This window comes from Musa acuminata, chromosome BXJ3-2 (assembly GCF_036884655.1).
Source record: "Musa acuminata AAA Group cultivar baxijiao chromosome BXJ3-2, Cavendish_Baxijiao_AAA, whole genome shotgun sequence".
NCBI classification, from domain to species: domain Eukaryota; kingdom Viridiplantae; phylum Streptophyta; class Magnoliopsida; order Zingiberales; family Musaceae; genus Musa; species Musa acuminata.
Window position 1 is genome coordinate 30,249,769 of NC_088350.1, and position 20,225 is coordinate 30,269,993.

Genomic DNA, 20,225 nt, shown 5'->3' on the forward strand with positions numbered 1-20,225 from the left:
CTTAACCCTTAAGTAAGTATATTCAATCCAACAATCAAATTGGATTTGTGGATTTTTCGAGTTCTTCGATTAATCTCCTCGATCAAGTCTGGTTTCAATAATATGGTTAGATAGTTTAGTTTGCACAAGGATTTATTTGTCTATCGAATAAATTGTCTAAAATTTATAATTTTTCTTGAATAAAAAATTAAATGAGAACGTTGGAAGAAGACATACGGAAGATCTAATTATAAATTATTCTCGTTATAATTTGTATTATGTCATGCATTAAATTTTATGTATTGGGACCATTGTGTCTTCCTCAAATTATTATATCAGACTTCAAGACATCAATAACAATTGACATCATTATCAAGGCATAGGTAAATGCTAGCTGGATCCCTCCAGGCCACAATGTCCTATTATTTGTGTCATATTTTTAGCAATGAAAATGTGGGCTAATTGTGGAACCTTATTCTAGGAATGGGCATATTTGATAAGCACATGTCACATACATATAGGGACCATCATAGGGCACACCTATGGGCTCTATATTGTTGAATAATTTATTCTTAGTTTTCTAAATGATAGAAAAGAGTTTATTATTTAAAGAAGTCGTAAAGAGCGAATCTTTTCGTTATTTTCTAAATGATAACTTTAGTTTTATCTTTTTCTTCTTTTTTGGTTTTATTGATTGATGAGGAAAAATATTATTAACATATTGGTACATGGTCTGAACCCGTATACGTAGAATAATTCGAGATGTTTGTCTTTGATACGAAAGCGTACAACTCCCGATATGTCGTCAGCATAAAAATCGAGGTCGAAAATTTTTTTTAATAAAAAATATAAATTTATTCTTTTTTATAATGTTAAAGATGAGTATTCATACTTGATAATAAAAGATAAGAAGGAAGCTTACGATTACTTGCTTTGGATCTTTGTCCACGTGGATAGACAAAATAGAGGGGTGACTTTCATCTTTTTCTCTCTTTTTGGATACCGCATGATAATTACGCATCAAATGATGATTAATTGATAAATTAATTATTAAGAAAAGATTAGGATCAAAGTTGATATTTTGAATAAATGCAATTAAATGAAAAAAAAAGAAAAACAACAAGAAACCCTATTAACCGTTCGTATATAATAGAACATGTGCCCACATATAGGAACCATAGAGTGAGTACATCTATGGGGACCATATAACTGGCTGATTTATCAGAAGAATCTCTCGAGTAATTTAAATTTCTTTTAAAAGAACTAATAAGTAGTTTCACTCTTATTTTCTGAATTACAATCTAACTTTGTTCTTTCTCTCTTTAGTCAAAAGTTAAGCTGAAAGATAGATAAAATCATCTTGAAGAAAAGCAGCATGCACCAAAAAAAAGGATGTGCACTATCAAATAATCATGCCTTTAGTAAACAGGCATTTAAGTGAACACCACTTGGACTACTTCCAAAGAGAAGAAGCTGCAGCAAGCAGTAGTACTACTACCATTATTGCGAGCCCTACTTTGTCTTTCAGTTGATTATGTCTTCCATCTTGTTGGAGTCTTAGTACAAAAACCCTAATCGAAAGACAGCCTCGATTGTTAAGGGATGTATCTGTCACCAACTCCCTCGTGCATTGTCCTAATTAATTGCTATACCTCCTTGCTAGTTTCTGCTCTCTTTCTTAAACATCCCTGATGCAGAGTTCAAAGACCTCCCTACATTAATCATTGTAGTGTACTTGCCGAGCAATGGCTTGTTCAGATTAGTAAGTCTATGTCATTAAAGACCAGTTGCCCATGATACTGACCAGCCAAACGAAAGGGCCAACAAGAAACCAGATAACGCATTATCCCTCGTCTTCTTATGCTTGTCTATTCTCCTTTTCCTACCTAATTATCCACAACTATACGATAAAGTCTTGTGGTTTTTTGTTTTCCTCAAACTCTTCATTAATTAACGGTGCACAGAGATCTACTCCAGAATTGAGAAGCAGGATTTCCGACATCTCCGTCTCTCTCTCTCGTGGATTTATCGGCATGTCCACAAGAGTGACCGAGATGCATGGAGAATAACTTGTCCGTTCTCCAGAGGTGGTGGCCGCATTCCGCAGTGCCAGAAACGTAGTTATCGCAGCCATCGGCATTCTGGAGATGGGACCATTTATTGTCTTGCAGAGCTTTGCCACCTTTGAGCTTGTGGTGTGTTGTTGAGTGCATGCAGTTCTCGTTCTTCTCTACATTGACCAGAGCAACTACATGGAGATGTGCAGTCACAGCTTTATCGACGCCACCAACTGCTATGAACCCTAAACACACGAAAGACTAAATGAACGGACGGAAATCACGTGGAATGTAACGATGATGTGCTACTTAGTTCATAGATTTTGCATGGATTTGCGTTAAGGTAAGATTTTGGAACTTCCATTTTATCTAATGCTTCATGCACTCGATTCTGCTACAATATAGTTGATGAAGGATTTAATGAATTGAATTGTCATGGTGGTCAAAAGTCGTAGTCAGAGACTCGATATGAAAACAAGCATGCCACGTGAAGTCTGCCTCTACACGACAACTCAATCGTTATCTGTGTCTACGCACTAATTAAACTTTAAAGTACACTTGGACTTTTGCATCGCACATCTCGATCGATTAGACAAACCCCATTTTTGACGGTCGGAGTGCTGCCACTTGCAGCTTTGATATGAAGCCAATTGGATGTAAATAAGCAAAATATGAAGTACATGTAGTCTTCTTTTCAGATATGCATATATGTGTATTAAAGATGACATGCACGGAAGAAGAAAAGGTTTCACATGATGTGTTGCTGCAAGTTTACTGCACTGTGGAAACAAAGAGGGCACGTAAATTTTAAGACTGTGTTGCATGGGAACTAACCGATGATCGAGAAAAGAGATCGAACCGAGCTGACACTTGACTTCCGGATCCAATGATCAAATATCTCCAAGGTGAATGTCCCGTCATCCAATCCATATGGACTTCTCGTCCACCGTCCTTGTTCAGTTTCCTCTACGTGTAAAGGCACAAGAGGAGGGGAATCATGACGGCCTTTCTGAGTCCTTCGAGCATGCAGTTCCTGCTTTTAAAAGGTTAGGTGAGATACATTGAAGCTTCTCCGCGAATGAGGACGAAGCAGGATTCTCATACAGAGGTGGAAAGTTAGGTTATGTCTTGGTCCAGAACTTGCAGTGATCGACAACTGTGTGCAACTTCTACTGAGGGTCGATCAGCAACCATTGTTTTCAGATTCATGTTAGAAAGGGGAACAGCCGACAAGTTCAATTGTATTGAGTTCCTTTCTAGGTTGACTTCAGATTTCCCTAGTGTTGAGTCCACTACGTTCCTAAGAACAACTGAAGGGGTGTTGCTTTCACTGTGCCGACGGAAAAGGAAGCCCTAAGGCCTGCGGTTTCTGCCGTCTTCATCAACCACTAGCTGGTGGTGTTGAAGCGTTCAAACTTAGATTTCATTGGTGAATGGGCTTTCCACATCACTCGGCATCCAATGCGGTGGTAAATTTTGCATGATATCACTTTGTGTGCGTATGCGTGTAAATTTCATACTGCACCTTCCTGGGTGGGTGATTACTGGTGCATTATTTGAAGGGAAGAGGGTGCATTATTTGAAGGGAAGAGGAGCTACCAAGAACCCTAAACTTTCTAGCTTGGCTGACAGAAGATGTCTGTGTTGCTTATGATCGAAGCCTGTCAAGCATTTCTGCACAAAGTTCTCTGACAAGATGCACCACCGTGAATGCCTTATTCTCAGAGTTATATGATTGAAGTAGTTCTTTTGGAGTTTCTTCCTCCAGGAACCTCATGTTTGTTGTTGAGTTGGGTGGCTTCACCTCAAAGGACTATCCAAGAGGCTTTTGATTGAATTCACTTTGATTCTCTCCGACCAACTTGTGTGACACCAGATGATGAAATCATTCCCTCTCGAAATGACAATTCAGAATAATTTTCATCAGGGGATTCTTGATCCATCTCCCGAATGCCTTGCAAAACATATCCTACTTCTATGTCTAAATATGAACAACCTCACCTCTTTGTTCAAGAAAAGAAGTTCTTCCTCAAAACAGAACCATAGGGACCGAGAAAGTTCGTATGAAGCGGCTGATGCAGCTCATGCATGTCCAAATCAATCATCGGCATCAGATCATGCGGACAATGAAGCAGAACTAATACAATTCTTTCTAGTTAATGACTATTCTCACAACCAGAATCTAGTTAAAGAACAGTTGTTAATCTCCACACAGGCCATTTCAGAAACGAATAGTTCATCTGAGGAACAAGATATTTTATGGACTCTATTGATCCTGCTTCAAACATCCCGGTACGTGGAATCTTCTTACTAATTCATTTCTCTGTGCTTCCATACCAAAATATCCCTTACGCTAAACTTGAGTAATCTAAGCAAGAAGGCACCATACGATAGATACCTCCTAGATTTCTTTTACTTAGGATTACTTGAGCTCCGATGTTAAGGCTCATCATCAGCTACAAGCATACGAATATCTAAGACCACGAAGAGCAAGCCTGAAAGTTTAGTAATAGAAAGTATCATTTGATTCTAAGTGGAAGCGCTTTAATGCTTTTTGATGAGAAAGCGTAGTTTGATTCTCAGGAAAACAGTAGGTAGAGTCGTGCTTAGAATCTTTTGAGGGAAAAGACATGTGAGTTCCCAATCCATGCAATCTGGAATCTTGGCATTTCTGCATTGAACTCAGACCTCAGAAACAAGATGAATCTACGTCCTTTGCTGCCATGCTTAGTCCTCTATTCAAACATCACGTTCGATGTTAGGTTCTGATTCTTCATGCTTTCATTTCCTTCGCCATTCTTTTCGTTCACGTCTCAGCTTGGAACTAATCAACTGATGATGTGCTGATGACAGAAACATGGGTCGTTTTATGGATCCGCACGAGCTGAACAACTTTATTCGATTCGGTGATGGAAAGAAGAGCCATTTTTGAGATCATGTATGTATGATATTTGAGATGGAAGGTTGAATTAGGCTCCCCAACATATTCTCTTCAAGTTAGAACTCATTGCTTGAGAACAAACAAATCAAAAAAGAAGGCGATCTTTGCGTTGCTTAATGCGCAAGTTCAGAAAACAAGCACTGCAGATCCAGAAGATTTCCAATTCCAAATTGGCTGTTTGCTTTCTCTGTGACTTGCGCATGTCTTGAACTCTTCTTTACCTCTTTTCTTTCCGTCCTTGACCTTCTTTTATATTACAATGCCAACATTTTCCACATGCTGAAGTACTAAAATGGAACTTAAAGATCATCTAGGAGTTCAAGTTGCTAAAGAATAATATTCAAGTTAAACCAGTGGTCCAACCGATACGATTAGCTTACAGATGTAATTGAGGTGATTCATTTTGGTTTTGTTGGACATTAATCAGTCAAGTGCAGATGATTTAATTCATCAAACTTTTGTTTGGAATGCAAGAGAGAGAGAGAGAAAGAGAGAGAGCAAGTAACAACACTATTTCCATGGTGCAACTCTAGAATCACCTCTAAGGGTTGTAAACACCTCAACTTTAAGGAAATGAAGAAGGCATTCCCTTGATCAACTTGTTCCTATTTTTTCTGCATCAAATCAGTTTCCTTAAGTTTTCTGTATCTTCATGGTTAATCTGGGCTGGGCTTTGAGGTGGACTGTGATGAGAAGAGGAAGACTAAGCTGAGATAGAGCTCAGTTAGCTATGGCACAGGAAATACCATTAACAGAAAAAAAAAAAAAAAAGAAGAAAACTAAAACAAATTAATGAAGCATTTTCCTACCATTTTCTGAATAACCACAAATTAGACAAAGTTCCTTGATTAATTATGTTAATAATTATTGTGCTTCAATTTAATTGATATATATATATATTATATTATATATGTATATGTATTTGTGATGAAAGAATGCTTAACTATTCATATTATAATTTTTAATAAGAGCAATTTAAACTTTACAAAATAAAAATATTAAATCCAAATAAAATAAAAGGTCATTTGTAACGGTAGTTATGACGGTTATAACGGGCGTTGTTTTACAGCTTCATGCCGGAGGTTTCCGTAACGGCCGTTATACCCCGCAGTAAAATGGCATCCATTCCCCGTCCCCGCTGCAATCCAACTTGCGAAAGAAGGGGCGACGCGATGCGGCGGTCTCGCTTTCTCCTCGCCGGCTACACCGCCGCCCGAGCCGTATCGGGCCTCCGCGGCTATCGGCCTCTCTCTTCCGCCTCCGCCGACACCCCGGCCCAAGTCCTATCCTCCACGCCGCCGCCACCTGCGCGGACACTCGCCGACCTACGCCGGCGCCTAGCCGAGGAATCTCCCGCCTTCTCTGATTTCGTCTACTCTGTTGAGGTCGGGACTAAGAAGAGGTCGCTTGCCAAGCCTAAGTGGATGAAGGAGACCATCCCTGGGGGCGCCAAGTACGCCGCCATCAAGTCCAAGCTTCGGGAACTCAAGCTCCACACGGTGTGCGAAGAGGCCAGGTGCCCTAACCTCGGGGAGTGCTGGTCGGGAGGCGAGACCGGCACTGCCACTGCCACCATCATGATCCTGGGGGATACTTGTACCCGCGGTTGCAGGTCGTATTCTATTTGTTTCCTTTCCTCCTGTTTTCTTGCCTTTTTTTCCTTGAAAATTGTTCCTTTTTTCATAAAAGAAAAATATATAAAATTTGCCCTATTGATAATGAAGCATTTGATTTGTAGCAACGTAAGTAAGAATGTGGAGATCCCATTCATCTTAACAATAGGTCTCTTTATCTGATCTTAGGAATGGAAATTATGTGATGAAATTATTGATTTGATAGCTCTTGAAGTCTTTTCTTTTTGTTTTGCTACTAAATTATGGTTGTGCTGCCCTTCAAGTTGAGAACAAATTTACATATTGATTATGAGTGTTCAAATTGAGTGTTAAGGTACGTGTTCTACAGTTTAGAATATGATTTTATGGTTGTGTTTGATAGTTAATTATTAGGGATCTCGAATGAAAGATTAGGAGAAAAAGAGGGTGCAGTATTATCTGTGTATAAATTAGAGTCTAGTTCAGTTGTACATTTTTCGTATGAATCACGAATCAACATTGTGGCATGAACTTGATTTAAAGCCTATTGTTATTGCTTCCGGATATTGGAAAAGATTGCAGAACACATCAGACTTAAATAGTTGATTAGAGTGGATGGATGGTGGTCTTTGAATTCATGATCAGGTGGAATCTTTTGCCAGATCGGATTATTGAATTCAGTATTTTGGCTAAAAATGATTTTAATGAAAAATAAAATTAACATAAACTTGAAAAATGTGAGAGGAAGAACTCTGAAAAGAAAATCAAAGAACCTAAAAAAGATGAATTTGAGGTAAGGTTGGTGCAAATCAAGTAAAACATCAATGCAAACAAGGTGTGTGGTTTCATGCAAAAGATGGCCATATCAGCTTAAAAGCATCTAATCTAGACCTTTCTTCAACCACCGGTGTTGTTTTTAGCTGGCCAAAAACATCTTGTGCCTTTCACTCGATCAAATGTAGAGAATCACTTTTTCACTCAATCAACTGTAGATTCTCAACAGTCCACCAGTGCAAAAACCATGACTTCCACCAGAGTTGCTAGTATCATCACACCATGGCTTCCACCTGCAAAGTTCAATTTCTTACCAAATAATTTATCACGTTTTCCTGTTCATGGGCAATTTAATGCAATGAAACTACATATGGCTTATCTGGTCTCATTGATGGTTATTGATGTGAAACTCATTAATGACTTGGAAGTTGGACACAACCTGCAGAAATTCTTATATGCATTTCAATGTATCTTGCTTGTAGTTATGCTTAACTTCAATGCAATGTTGACCTGATGTTAACCTGGAGTTTTCAATACTCAAGATATCAATATATTTCTTCCATATCTAAAGGTTAATGTTACTATTTCTTGCCTCTTCAGATTCTGTAATGTAAAGACATCGCGCACTCCTCCTCCACCAGATCCAAACGAACCTTCTAATGTTGCTGAAGCAATTGCCTCATGGGGTTTGGATTATATTGTGATTACTAGTGTTGATCGTGATGACTTGCCTGATCAAGGAAGTGGCCATTTTACTGAAACTGTACAAAAGTTGAAGGCTTTCAAACCAAAGATTCTGATAGAAGCACTAGGTATGATCTGTGATTTATGTCTTTTTCATTAGTTATAGCCATGTTTTTTTAGTAGTACTGGTTATTTATTTACTTAGAAGGCTTCTATTATCACAAGAATGGCCCTTTTGTAACAAAATAACTTTTCATCTTTGCCATTGATTAATTAGCCTTATCAGCCCACTCCTAACAGGTTAGGAAAGGCATGGGCTAATCAAGCTCTCTCACTAAGTCCAAACGTTCTAGTCTTTTATCCTGTGCATTAAAGTTATCTTATTTAGTAGTTTAGCTCTCTAGCTGATAGCTTAGGCAACCTTTTTCTCCTCCTTGAATTGAAGAAACACTTGTTCGAAGCTTCACTTCTAATAACTAAAAAAAATGGTTAGGAAAATGTAGCATTTTTTTAAGGAAAGGAAAAAGTAATTATTGTTTAATTAGCCTTGATTAAAATTGATCATGATTATGATAGAACTTGTTACCGTTTAAAATGTGCTAAAGTGCATCCACATCTTTTATGATTCATATAACTTGGACTTGAATGTTCAAAAACATTTTCTTTATGCCTCTAGAACCTCATCATTTTCCAGTCTTTGAGATTTTTGCATGAAACATGTTAAAGAGGCTTCAAAAGATAGATGTTCATTTTTGAGATTCATATGATAGCAGAAGAATGGTATCACTGGAGTTGACTTTCATGTGGGAAAAATAAGTCCACGGTGACCAGTGCTGGAGATAAGCTTTATGACTAATGCTGGATATAAGCTTTATAAGAACAAGTGTGCAATATGTCTGAATGTTGAGCGGTGCAGATTGTTTCTATGTTGCTACTTATGAAAGCTACCACGTGGTTCATAAAACTCGTACTGATCCCTTGGTGGGAATCTCATGCATTGGGCTACACCTTTTTTTATCAACATATATGTTCACTGTATTTGTTATCTAACTCTCTTAACTCTTAATGATTGGGTTGATTACTGAATCCTTTCTTTAAGATTTGGGTAACTCTTTTAAAATTTCTCTAACCTTATTGTTATTCGTGTTAATGACTGTGCAGTTCCTGATTTTCGAGGAGATCCCAGCTGTGTGGAGAAAGTTGCAAAATCTGGATTGGATGTTTTTGCTCACAACATTGAGACAGTTGAAGAGCTTCAGAACATGGTCCGAGATCACCGTGCTAACTTCGAACAATCGATTGATGTCCTTAAAATGGCAAAAGAGTATGCTCCATCTGGGACTCTTACAAAGACATCAATTATGTTGGGTTGTGGTGAAACACCTGAGCAGGTAATCAGCACAATGGAGAAAGTGAGAGCTGCAGGAGTTGATGTCATGACATTTGGTCAGTACATGAGACCATCAAAAAGGCATATGCCAGTCTCAGAGTATGTTACACCAGAAGCTTTCGAGAAGTATCGATCACTTGGAGTTGAAATGGTACTATCTCGTGATGTTTGTGTCTCTGATTGTTAATGGTATTAGCTTAAGAACGACACCATATAATTAGCTTCCTCGACTGATTCTTTGACAAGATGAAAAATCTCTTTTCCTTTTTAGATTCTCCTTATGCTTTCAAAGCTTTTTCTTTTTTTGTCAAAATCAGCCTAGATAATTGAAGGATATGCAGGAAAACAAGTTTCTTGTGAATAACTCTTAAAAGTATGCTTACATGTAGTTATAATGTTTCCACTGATTGAAGTTGTCCGTTGAATTACATGCAGTACTAACATGATATGATGCTTTGGCAGGGGTTCCGATATGTTGCATCTGGTCCTATGGTCCGATCATCATATAAAGCAGGTGAATTTTACATCAAGTCAATGATCGAAGCTGATCGAGCTATGGCTTCCTCCACATCAAATGATGGATCTTAGTCACAGTAATGTTCTATACCTGTACATCACAAAATTGAGTTGCATTTCCTTTCGGCAAATACATCAGAGCTTTCTATTCTGGTGCATCATCAGCATTGACACTGTGTTTTGTTGTCAAAGAGTTGTCAAATTTATTTATAAATGTAACTGAGATTGACAGTTGTCTAGACTGATGTATTTTGTTGAATGTGAAAATAATATCTCAAATCTTGTTTTCTGAGCTAGCAAGTCATCACCAACCAATATAATATAACTACTGCAGTTGTTCGAACTTAGTGAGGATAAAGAGGTGAGTCAGCAGCGCCGCCATCTCCCATGCCAAGGTTGCTGCCACAACACCATCTACCAACTCAGCATGATTTCTGGTATGTTATTGGGGAATCAACTTCAAAAGTTATATAGTTTGCAAATATTTTCTCTTGCTTATATGCATAGGGAAAAAATTCCAGACAGAAATAAGTACCTGTTCTTTGTTGTTCAAGTGCAATATTTTCAGCATCATCAGTGGGATCTAATTATGCATAAGATTAGCCATGTATGTGTCCACATGGAAGAAAATTTTCTTCAATGTTCATGTTTATCTGGGATGAAAAGAATTTCCAGACTTGGGACCAATTAATCAAAATGTGGGGTTTTCTCCCAATGTTCCATATATCTGAGAACTGTCCTTCCATTAGTTGATGGAGAGTTATTTTCTAGGAAACCTGCAGTATAAGAAGACAGGCTATGTATATACATTAAAACATTATTCTCTCTAGTGGCACACACAAAAGGTTAGGAATTTTCTTAAAGTGGTATGCTTCTAAAGGTGGAAAGCATTTGCGTTGACTTGTGTTACTACTGTCGACTCACAAGTCCTTTTGAATCATAACAATAGTAATTTTAACTCTGTCTTATGAGATTAGACCTGTATTTTGTTTTATACAAGGAATGATAGTTAGTCTTTGGGCTTCATTAGGTGAGCCACCATTTGCAAGGAATGGTAGTTTGAGTTGGATCACAGGAAATGTCCATATGAAAAGTGGGAAAGTATATGGATGGTCAACAGAAATAATAATAATAATAATAAATCCTGTGTGCTGGAACCAATCTTCCGGTTTTTTTTTTCTCTCTCTCTCTTCATTTTCCCAAGAAAAATTCCAAATAAGTGTAGTTATCAAAATATATATATTTTTATTCTGACGGTGCCTTGTTTGAAGCTTTTCAGCTATTGTTGGTAAGACTGGATAATTTATTTTCTGATGCATATGACTGAGAGGTGCAGGCTCTGCTTGGGAAAAATAGAGACTAATTGGATTTCTCATCATCAGTATTTAGTAGATGTATTGCACTCCACATAAAATGTATTTTGGCTCTCATTACCAGTATAAAGTAAAGGAACTTCCCTTTGTCTTCTCCATTTCTCATTTTAACAGTTCAATATCTTTATTTCGTGTGAGAAAGAAATATGCAATATATTTTTTTCACATTATAGAATTTACAGTGGTGTTTATATTTGCATATTATGACTTGTGTAAACTGCTATCGATCCATCTCAAACTCAAAATGAATATTTCAATGTGCATGTGCAGGGCTTATAAACAGTGGCCTAGATGTAGCATTCGCCACCCTTTTCTGTTCGAAGTGTCATACATAATGCATGATCGGAAAGTGATACATGGATTGGAATGGGCGTTGAGGCAAACTTCTGGAAAAACTGCATGTGATATGCAAGTACAGGAGGAGTCAGACTGCACTATTCTGAGATGATGGATTGGTCAGTCTTCAACAATGTCCTGCCGCAATTATCGTTTACGAGCCACAAAAGTCAACGGTGGATCCTTGGAGAAGTGTGAAACCCATCATCAGGAGAGAATGATTACTTAATTGCCGAAGGTTATGTTCATATTTCTGTGTGACTTTGACCTTTTTTATCCCCACAAGAGGGTGGTCAGAATGAGAATTGGCCAAATCGATGAACTTGTATCGATTCATCTTCATATTTTTCTTCTTTCGGGTGCAATAAGTTTCTTTTATATTTTTTGTTCAAACATCATACAAGTCAAATAATTGCTGCATGCTTCAAATTATCAATTGAGAAGATTTATTCTAAAGGTAAGTTAGGTAAAAGCCATGGCGATAGGCATTAAGAACTCACAAGAACAAATGATTGGAAGTTGAAAGAATCAAGACCACTTCTTTAAGCATATCCCCTTTTGCTTTTTTGTTTAGAGAAGTCATTCTTTCTGCAATTATCAACTCATCTTGAAGGAATCAAGGTCTGCTAACTTTCCGTTTTGGTCATCATTTCTACGGTAATTACTACATTGTAATACCGTCAAAAGCATTATTTTCATGCCAACCACCTGTCTGTACCAGAAGACTATACATGGTGTCCAGTATAATCGGCTAATTAAGCTGCCTGTTGATGTTAGGCAGCATCACTGCAGAAGATGTCGATCCAATCTAGAAGCATTTGACCACCTTTCAAGCTGCAAAATCTCTATAAATGTCTCTTCCCACAAGCTTAACTCTGCCATAGAATCAGTCATAGCTCAGCCATGGCAAGCCACCACCTCTGCAAATGGCTTCCATTCCTTCACCTGCTCTCATCTCTTCCTGTTCTTGCCTTGGCTGCCAGATCCACCCCTTCTAGCACATTCAAGGCTGTCAACCTCGGAGGATGGCTTGTCACTGAGGGCTGGATCCAGCCCTCCCTCTTCGATGGCATTCCCAACAAGGATTTCTTGGTAACAACAACAACCATTCTTTGGTCATGGCTCTTCATTTTTGTTTTCCTTTGCTCTCTTATGTCCTTACTGCTATCTCCTAATGGATTTGCGATCACCATCGCCATCAATTTCATTAGAAAATAGAAGAAAACATCTTTTGGTTCTTGTTGTTGAAATTTGCTGGCTTTCATGATTAGATTAGTAGAGAAAGATGATCCAATCACTCGGTCTTCCCCCTGCTGAGTTTTGAGTCACTTGCGGCTGTCTCTTGTGACTTAGGATGGTACTCAGCTCCAATTCAAGTCGGTGACGCAGCAGATGTACTTGTGCGCGGAGAGCGGTGGCGGAACGATCATCGTCGCCAACCGATCAAGTGCTTCGGGCTGGGAGACCTTCAAAGTGAGTCTCGTTTCTTGATTTCTTCCTACTGATGAACAGCAACTTGCCTTTTTATCAGAGCTTTACTGCTTCTGAACCAGCTGTGGAGGATCACGGAGTCCACCTTCCAGTTTCGGGTCTTCAATGGACAGTTCGTAGGCCTCAGCGACCAAGGAAATGGCGTAGACGTAGTGGCCGTCTCGACTTCACCAGGTGAATCGGAGACGTTCGAGATCGTCGTAAATGCCAATGACTCCAACCGTGTTCGAATCAGATCAACCAACGGATTGTTCTTGCAGGTGCTTGAAACAGCTACGAGTCTTGCTGCTTCTACAAAACCCTTTCTTGTTCTCAACACGAACGTCTCTCTGTTTTGGTAGGCGAAGAGCGATGTGTTGGTGACGGCGGATTACCCTGAAAGCACCAGCTGGGGAGACGACGATCCATCCGTCTTCCTGATGACGAAATTTGGGACGCTGCAAGGGGAGTTCCAGGTCACCAATGGTTACGGAACAGAGGCCGCAGCAGTTATGACAGTAAGAAATCTCCAGAGCTCCATGAGCAGATCTGTTTATGTTCATCTTCCATGATTATTGATCATTACTGTAATTGTCGGCAAAATGCTTAAGATGATTAAGACCTTTTTAGGATGCCTTCCTCCATAAAGCTGGCCATCTTTTACATTAAAGTTGACTTTTGACCGGAATATCTTCTTAACTCTTATCCAAGGGTTGACTAACGATTCCGTTTGAATGGTGGCAGGAGCACTGGAACACCTTCATAACCGAGGATGATTTCAAGTTCATATCGGGGACCGAGTTGAATGCGGTGAGGATTCCAGTCGGGTGGTGGATCGCCAGTGACCCCAGCCCTCCGTCGCCTTTCGTTGGAGGGTCACTTCGAGCTTTGGACAACGCCTTCACCTGGGCAGAGTAAGAAACTTCTTCGGTCAATGCCTTTGAATCTGTCCCGGATGAGCCTTCAGTTCAGTTGACCTTGTCGGTCGCAGAAACTGGAAGTCAAACCTCTAACAATCCTTGCTTGGATGCAACAGTAAATACAATCTGAAGGTCATAATCGACTTGCACGCTGCACCGGGGTCGCAGAACGGGTACGAGCACAGTGCATCAAGAGACGGATCGATCGACTGGGGCACGACCGACTCCACCATCGATCGAACAGTGGCCGTGATCGAGTTCCTCGCCGCCAGGTTGTGGTGCCTTCCTCTTGTCGATCGGTCAACTGTAAGATTAAGCACCAACATGAACCGATCCACCTCCCTTTCCTTCACAGGTACGCCCAAAGACAAAGCCTTCTAGCGGTGGAGCTGCTCAACGAGCCCCGAGCCAGCGGAGTTCCCCTCGACACCCTGAAGAAGTACTACCAAGCAGGCTACGACGCCGTCCGCAAGCACACGACCAGCGCCTACGTGATCATGTCGAACCGTCTCTCCGGCAGCAACACCGAGTTACTCCAGTTCGCGAGCGGCCTCAGCCGCTCGGTCGTCGACGTCCACTACTACAACCTCTTCTCCGACATCTTCAACGGCTTGACCGTGCAGCAAAACATCGACTACGTGAACAACAACAGGTCCAGTGAACTGAACACCGTCATCACTGCAAATGGACCTCTTGTGTTCGTAGGTAATCAGACCCCGTCAGAGCTTTGTTTGAACAAAACCTCCATTGTCGAGGGCTGATCACCTTGTGGTTGCAGGGGAATGGGTGGCAGAGTGGACGGTGAGCGGGGCATCGAAGGAGGACTACCAGCGTTTCGCGCAGGCTCAGCTGGACGTGTATGGCCGAGCAACATTTGGGTGGGCGTATTGGACGCTGAAGAACGTGGAAAACCACTGGAGCTTGAGATGGATGATCGACAATGGCTACATATCTCTGTAGCCCATTATAACAGCAATAGAATTTGGCCAATGTTCTCCTTATCCCTGCACGTTCAGTATCAAAATAGAAATAAAAAGAGAGCATCATCCACTCAATCCCAGCTTACATCAAATGTATTTTCGGCCAATGTTTCCTCGTATTCAATAATGTGAAATAAGAAATGCGTCAACCTTCTTCTCCTTTTGAAATCTGAAGACAGCAGAGCTCTTCAAACAAGATACGATTTATGATTAGAAAGATGCAAGAGGGAGCCATTGACTGCTATTCGCCGTGATGAAGGATGTAGCATTGGAGCGTCATGAACAGCAACATCAATTATTTGGCGTTGGAGTAATCAAATACAAAGAAAAAAAAATCGAACTAAATTAAACTATTTATTATGTGGGATGAAATCATCTAAATGTCTCGAGCATAAAGAGAATCTAAGGGTAGCATGAGGGATACCACCTCAACTAGCAAACTAAGAGCACTAAGTACAGTACGCGAAAGATCATATGCTGCAAAAGAAGGCGGTGGCGAATGCGAGATTGGCGAGGAATACTGCAAGCGACGTTGCGAGCTTTAGCGCGCCAGAGGACGAGGGGGCTGCAGCGGGTGACGTCGCTGGCGGATGAGAGTTAGAGACCGGCGCAGAAGCTGGTGCTGTTACCGATGTTGGCGGCGCTGCGATTGAAGAAGATGGTGGATGCGACGGCGGCACCGAAATCGAAGATGACGGTGCATTCGCCGGTGGCTTTACAACCGGCCCTGACGGTGGACTCGATGAACGCGCTTCCACCGAAGCTGGAGGCGCATTAGACGAAGGTGCTTCGACTGAACCCAATGGTGGATTCGACGGTGGGGTTGCTGGGGGCGGATGAGTGATTGGAGAAGAAGACGGAGGCGGCGCTGCATTGCATGAACAGAAGCAGGGTATGCGTCATCAAGTAACCCAAGCAAACAAACACAAGCAGCACGCAAAGGACGTACCAAAGCAATGAAGGTTATTCGTCGGGAGGTGGCAGAGTTCGGGGAGGAGGGAGACGCGAGCGGGATCGACAGCAACTCCCAGAAATGATGGCTTCATCGCCTCGCAGACGCACGAGGGATTGACCATGAAGATGTCGAACACGAGGGCACAGCAAGTAAGGCTAGGTTTTGAACAATGTCTGCCTTTCTGCAGGAACGACTTGCAGTACTGGATGGGTAACTCCGCAAACGAGCAAGGATTATGCCCGGGCGTATTCGATGCAGTGGCGACGGCGGCTGCCATCGAGAAGCAGACGGCCAATGCTGCGATGAAGTAGGCTGGCCCAGACATTGCCGCTGGCACGAGGAAGAAGGTTTGCTGTGTCGATGGGGTGGCGTTGGGAGATGGGATGGTGGATGTACATACACTGGAGAGAGGGAGGCTGCATTGGACGATATATATAAAGATATGAGATGAGGAGTAGTAGTTCGAGAGAGATCTGTTGAAGAGTTTTGTTCCTTCCCAACTCTATCAAGTCTTATCCTGTGAAACGATCACAAACATATTGATTAGGTTGGAGATCGGAAGTTACTGATCGAAATCTAATCTATTTGTTTTATTAGGAGTAGTTATAGGGAAAAAGAATATTTGTTACATTATTTGTATGATTTAAGTCTCCAAATAATCATAGTATTTTGGTTCTAAGATTTGTCAATGACAGACACAGAAGCATCTATCTACTCTGAGGTATTGAACCTCGAGAGCAAAAATTTTGCCCGTAGTAGGAGGATTAATATGCACAATCTTTTACCTATCACGATTCGAGTCATTAAAATATAACATTTCAGTGGTGCTATTCAACTCTAATTTTTTTTCTCTTTTTTTTTTTTTTTGAGGGGTGTTACGGACTTAGCTGGTTTTAAAGTTTGTCGAAGGTGAAAGCTAATAGTTGTACCCATATACCCTTTCAAATTTATCGGATCGTATAATTTATACTTTAAGGAATCATCATAAGTATATAAAATTGGGAAGAAAATATATGTATGCATTTATTGTGTCTTCATGAAACTCTCATGTTAATAGGAATGTATCTCCACTTAAATATATAGACAGATTTTGAGCTGATATAAAAGTATATTTTACAAAGAAAATTACCTATACAATAATAGTGATAATTTAAGCTTCTCAGCATTTTACTCCACCATTACTAGTTTTCTATATCCATTCTTCTTCTCAGCAAAAACCAAGAAAACTCAAGTGCATGCAGGAGACTACCATCTCCGAGAGTCTGAATTGACTAGGCGTAAAAAGGTTATTTTCATTACTCGAGTTGAGACGGCTAAGATTTGCCTTCCATTCCTCGGTAAATGTACAAAATCTTAACAATAAAAGTAGATACAACAAGATGAAAGGAATATTAGCTGCCGGGATGGATAATACCAAGTGTTCAAGTATTGGTAAAAAACATGGTGGAAAAGTCCGGAGCTTCAACCTTTCAATTGTCTTATAAGAGAGAACACAAATAGATTGGGCATGACCTTACAAAAAGAGATTTCACACAGCACAGTGCTTGAAAGATGCATAAAGCTATATAAATTAATCTTCGTATAGTCTTCTGATTAGTCTGAATCAGAATCCTGCATTTTAGAGGACCTAATGCTCCTACTTTTGTGATGGTCTTCTCCGTCGTCAGCGTCTTCACCGTCATCCTGTTTCTTTTCATCGATGATTCCTGAAATATGTGTGTTAGGGTAGAGCACATGGGGCAAAAATATCAACAAGAGAGTACTTGCCTTTTCGTTTCAAAAGATTTTCTAAAGCTCTGGTGGTGAAATCGTCTTTGCCGCCAAGATCTTGAAAACCAACTACCCTATCGAAGGCAATGCCGTTTCTGGAAGAATTACCATCAAATGGATTATTTTTCAGATAAAATCTTCATTTTAACTGGTAGTAATATGGGGCATTTGCAGTTAATTTGTAGCTAGATCAGCCTACAGATATAAAAAAAATATATATCTGGCTTTCTCAAATCCAGTATAAGCTATACTGAACTGTAACAGAAAAGAAAAGCAAGGTTACCAGTAATATAAAGGTTGTAACAGTAATATGTAATCAGAATCACAAATCCAAGAAATAATGCAAGTGAAATTGCTGGTTGATGAACCAGAGGCAATAAGATTTGAAGGAAATTTTAAGATGTTAATGAAGATTCACCTGAACAGTACAACGCAAGGCAGTGTTTTAACTGCCAATTTCGTCACAAAAAATGGAGCATTCTGCACCGAGAACCAGATAGTAATTAGTCCCCATATCAAAGGTGCAAAACAGGCTATGCTTGCTTACTTCAGCATCCAGCTTGACAAATTTTGTATTTAGGTGCACTGGTGCTAGGGCCTTCAAATGCTTATCCATTATCCTACAGGGTTCATTTAGAAGATCCTATTAAAGACTGGATGAAGAAAAAAAGTACAAAATAAGCTTCATAAGATATATTACTTGCAACGGTAAAATTCCCGGTGGTAAAAATGGCAAATCACTCTTTCACTGCCGGTAACTTCCCCAAGAAATTCCCCTTCGGTTATCTCCCTATATTCTCCGTGACCTTGCCTTTTGAGGACTTCTCTCTTTTCAACCTCTTTCTGCTCAAAGAATTGTTTAACTATTACATATGGTTTTAAACTTGTGTCACAAGAGAACCATACATAATAAAGTCCAGAAGAAAGGAAATGTTCCGGAAAATTACCTTAAGAGCAGCAATTCTTTCAGCATGCAACTTTTCGAGCTCAGGATCCTAAAACAGACATTTGAAACCAACATGAGGAAGTTAATACATACGAATAAGTTGATAAGACAATCTAATTCGCTAAGGATAGTGACCAAGAAGCATTTCACTTACATCCATCAGTTCATCAAGATCAACTTCTTCATTGTTAGATGCTGTTGCCTGAGACTTCTCTTTAGCTAAAACTTCCTACAAAAATGAGTTTTGAAATTAAATAATCTTAACATAAAACCTGATTCACATGTTTCATTTTCCACTATGCAACAAATACAAATGCCCCTTGCTACAAGTTCATCATCAATAAAGCGTATGAAAATATGCAGCTCACTTACTACATATACTTGAGACTAGACCTTGTGAACAGCATAAAGATTGGTTAATACTACTAATTGAGCTGATAGCATGTCAAAGAATCAGCTACATACTATAATTATTATCTTCTCTTCCTCCGGGTACCTACCTAACAGCTCTAACCAAGCAAAATATTGCAGTTTATTTGCATAGGCTTCTTTGGATTCATACATCAAAATTACACATAACAAATTCATAATAAATAACAAGAAGAAAGAGGCAGAATGATTATAAACTGAAAAGCGTCACTCCTGGAATATCATCTCTTTCGGTCTTGTTCAAGTAATTTATATTGTGATTTGGATCCAGAACAATGGAATCTTTCCGTCATAGGGGTCTCAAGAGTGCCAAACAACAACATTTGCATCTCATTTGGCCCTTCTACGAAGGGAAGTTCGCATCTTTTGACTAAAGCATGAATCAGATCATATCGAAATTGCCAACATTATCAAAAAAAATTCACAGAAATTCGCATCCAATCATGTGATATGTTGTAATTTCTAACATGAAAAAAAGAATCTGAAGGAGATTTTTTTTCTCCGAACTAACATCAGCCCACACCAGATCAGACTTGCAAATCAAACTCGAGACTGATATCGCAGAGGTAGCATCATAAAGGCTAAAAAAGGGAGGATCCTGGAGGGGGAGGGGAAAAAAGGCACCTTCTGGTAGTCTCTAGCGGCAGCGGCCATTACATTGCCAAAGGCGAGGGTGGACAACGTCGAACGGAAGGAATCGGGATCCATCTTCTTCCTTCTCCCTTCTCTCCCTCGCCTCCTCGATGTCGGTCTCAGAGATCCCAACGAAGGAAAACAAAATTGAGTAAGCCGTGCGATTCTAGGTCGACAATTCTCTAGATTTAGGGAAGGGGCCGGATGGCAGCGGATCGGATTCCGAGAAAATCTCACAGACCCGACCCGAATCCGATTAACCATGAAGGCACTAGCATCCGAACCGACAAATGCACATCCAAACCCGATAAGACCGTACCCGCATCACTTTACAAAAACAACAGATCTCAATGGAGAGAAGGCTAAGGATAGCGTTCTTGTGGGAATTGGGGGATTTCCTTTCCTGGATTGAAATGGAGCTCCCTCGATCGCCCTCCTCAGATCTCAATGGAAAGAGGAAGAGCGGGTTCGGAGGCAAAA

General features: G+C 40.1%; 4 protein-coding genes across 5 annotated transcripts; 2 read left to right on the top strand and 2 right to left on the bottom strand.

The window, feature by feature from the left end:
• The first annotated feature begins 6,111 nt into the window (after positions 1-6,111).
• On the top strand, positions 6,112-11,984 carry LOC135631264 (lipoyl synthase, mitochondrial-like). 2 transcript variants are annotated; one of them, XR_010494331.1, is made up of 6 exons: positions 6,112-6,589; positions 7,944-8,155; positions 9,189-9,568; positions 9,880-10,010; positions 10,268-10,370; positions 11,577-11,984. XR_010494331.1 is itself a non-coding variant. In XM_065138790.1 (4 exons), exons 1-4 carry the CDS (start codon positions 6,150-6,152, stop codon positions 10,003-10,005), a joined length of 1,158 nt encoding a protein of 385 aa, XP_064994862.1. In that variant the 5' UTR covers positions 6,112-6,149; the 3' UTR covers positions 10,006-10,222. The 2 variants fall into 2 exon arrangements, 1 of the variants encoding a protein (XP_064994862.1); XM_065138790.1 differs by lacking the exons at positions 10,268-10,370; positions 11,577-11,984 and having other exon boundaries at positions 9,880-10,222.
• A 431-nt stretch (positions 11,985-12,415) lies between these two features.
• Positions 12,416-15,171, top strand: LOC108951147 (probable glucan 1,3-beta-glucosidase A). Its single transcript, XM_018822608.2, has 8 exons — positions 12,416-12,734; positions 12,996-13,115; positions 13,196-13,393; positions 13,475-13,630; positions 13,857-14,026; positions 14,149-14,304; positions 14,388-14,737; positions 14,811-15,171. Exons 1-8 carry the CDS (start codon positions 12,546-12,548, stop codon positions 14,990-14,992), a joined length of 1,521 nt encoding a protein of 506 aa, XP_018678153.2. The 5' UTR covers positions 12,416-12,545; the 3' UTR covers positions 14,993-15,171.
• A 311-nt stretch (positions 15,172-15,482) lies between these two features.
• LOC103976252 (classical arabinogalactan protein 9-like) lies at positions 15,483-16,292 on the bottom strand. Its single transcript, XM_009391459.3, has 2 exons — positions 15,962-16,292; positions 15,483-15,880 (listed from the first exon to the last, which is right to left on the bottom strand). Exons 1-2 carry the CDS (start codon positions 16,290-16,292, stop codon positions 15,483-15,485), a joined length of 729 nt encoding a protein of 242 aa, XP_009389734.3.
• A 942-nt stretch (positions 16,293-17,234) lies between these two features.
• Positions 17,235-19,899, bottom strand: LOC103975516 (thioredoxin domain-containing protein PLP3A). The gene is made up of 8 exons (XM_009390496.3): positions 19,737-19,899; positions 18,838-18,912; positions 18,685-18,732; positions 18,438-18,580; positions 18,285-18,357; positions 18,156-18,217; positions 17,735-17,832; positions 17,235-17,673 (listed from the first exon to the last, which is right to left on the bottom strand). Exons 1-8 carry the CDS (start codon positions 19,818-19,820, stop codon positions 17,561-17,563), a joined length of 696 nt encoding a protein of 231 aa, XP_009388771.2. The 5' UTR covers positions 19,821-19,899; the 3' UTR covers positions 17,235-17,560.
• Positions 19,900-20,225: the final 326 nt, after the last annotated feature.

What these genes read in the sequence shown, in the direction of transcription:
- LOC135631264 (XM_065138790.1), top strand. Translation starts at nt 6,150, where the DNA reads ATGCGGCGGTCTCGCTTTCTCCTCGCCGGCTACACCGCCGCCCGAGCC. An exon ending in ACTTGTACCCGCGGTTGCAG is followed by an intron (nt 6,590 to 7,943) that starts GTCGTATTCTAT and finishes TTGCCTCTTCAG; the next exon opens with ATTCTGTAATGTAAAGACAT. An exon ending in GATCACTTGGAGTTGAAATG is followed by an intron (nt 9,569 to 9,879) that starts GTACTATCTCGT and finishes ATGCTTTGGCAG; the next exon opens with GGGTTCCGATATGTTGCATC.
- LOC108951147 (XM_018822608.2), top strand. Translation starts at nt 12,546, where the DNA reads ATGGCAAGCCACCACCTCTGCAAATGGCTTCCATTCCTTCACCTGCTC. An exon ending in TTCCCAACAAGGATTTCTTG is followed by an intron (nt 12,735 to 12,995) that starts GTAACAACAACA and finishes CTTGTGACTTAG; the next exon opens with GATGGTACTCAGCTCCAATT. An exon ending in ATCGAGTTCCTCGCCGCCAG is followed by an intron (nt 14,305 to 14,387) that starts GTTGTGGTGCCT and finishes TTTCCTTCACAG; the next exon opens with GTACGCCCAAAGACAAAGCC.
- LOC103976252 (XM_009391459.3), bottom strand. Translation starts at nt 16,292, where the DNA reads ATGTCTGGGCCAGCCTACTTCATCGCAGCATTGGCCGTCTGCTTCTCG. An exon ending in GAATAACCTTCATTGCTTTG is followed by an intron (nt 15,881 to 15,961) that starts GTACGTCCTTTG and finishes CATGCAATGCAG; the next exon opens with CGCCGCCTCCGTCTTCTTCT.
- LOC103975516 (XM_009390496.3), bottom strand. Translation starts at nt 19,820, where the DNA reads ATGGATCCCGATTCCTTCCGTTCGACGTTGTCCACCCTCGCCTTTGGC. An exon ending in CCGCTAGAGACTACCAGAAG is followed by an intron (nt 18,913 to 19,736) that starts GTGCCTTTTTTC and finishes TCATTTTTGTAG; the next exon opens with GAAGTTTTAGCTAAAGAGAA. An exon ending in CCTTGCGTTGTACTGTTCAG is followed by an intron (nt 17,833 to 18,155) that starts GTGAATCTTCAT and finishes TAATTCTTCCAG; the next exon opens with AAACGGCATTGCCTTCGATA.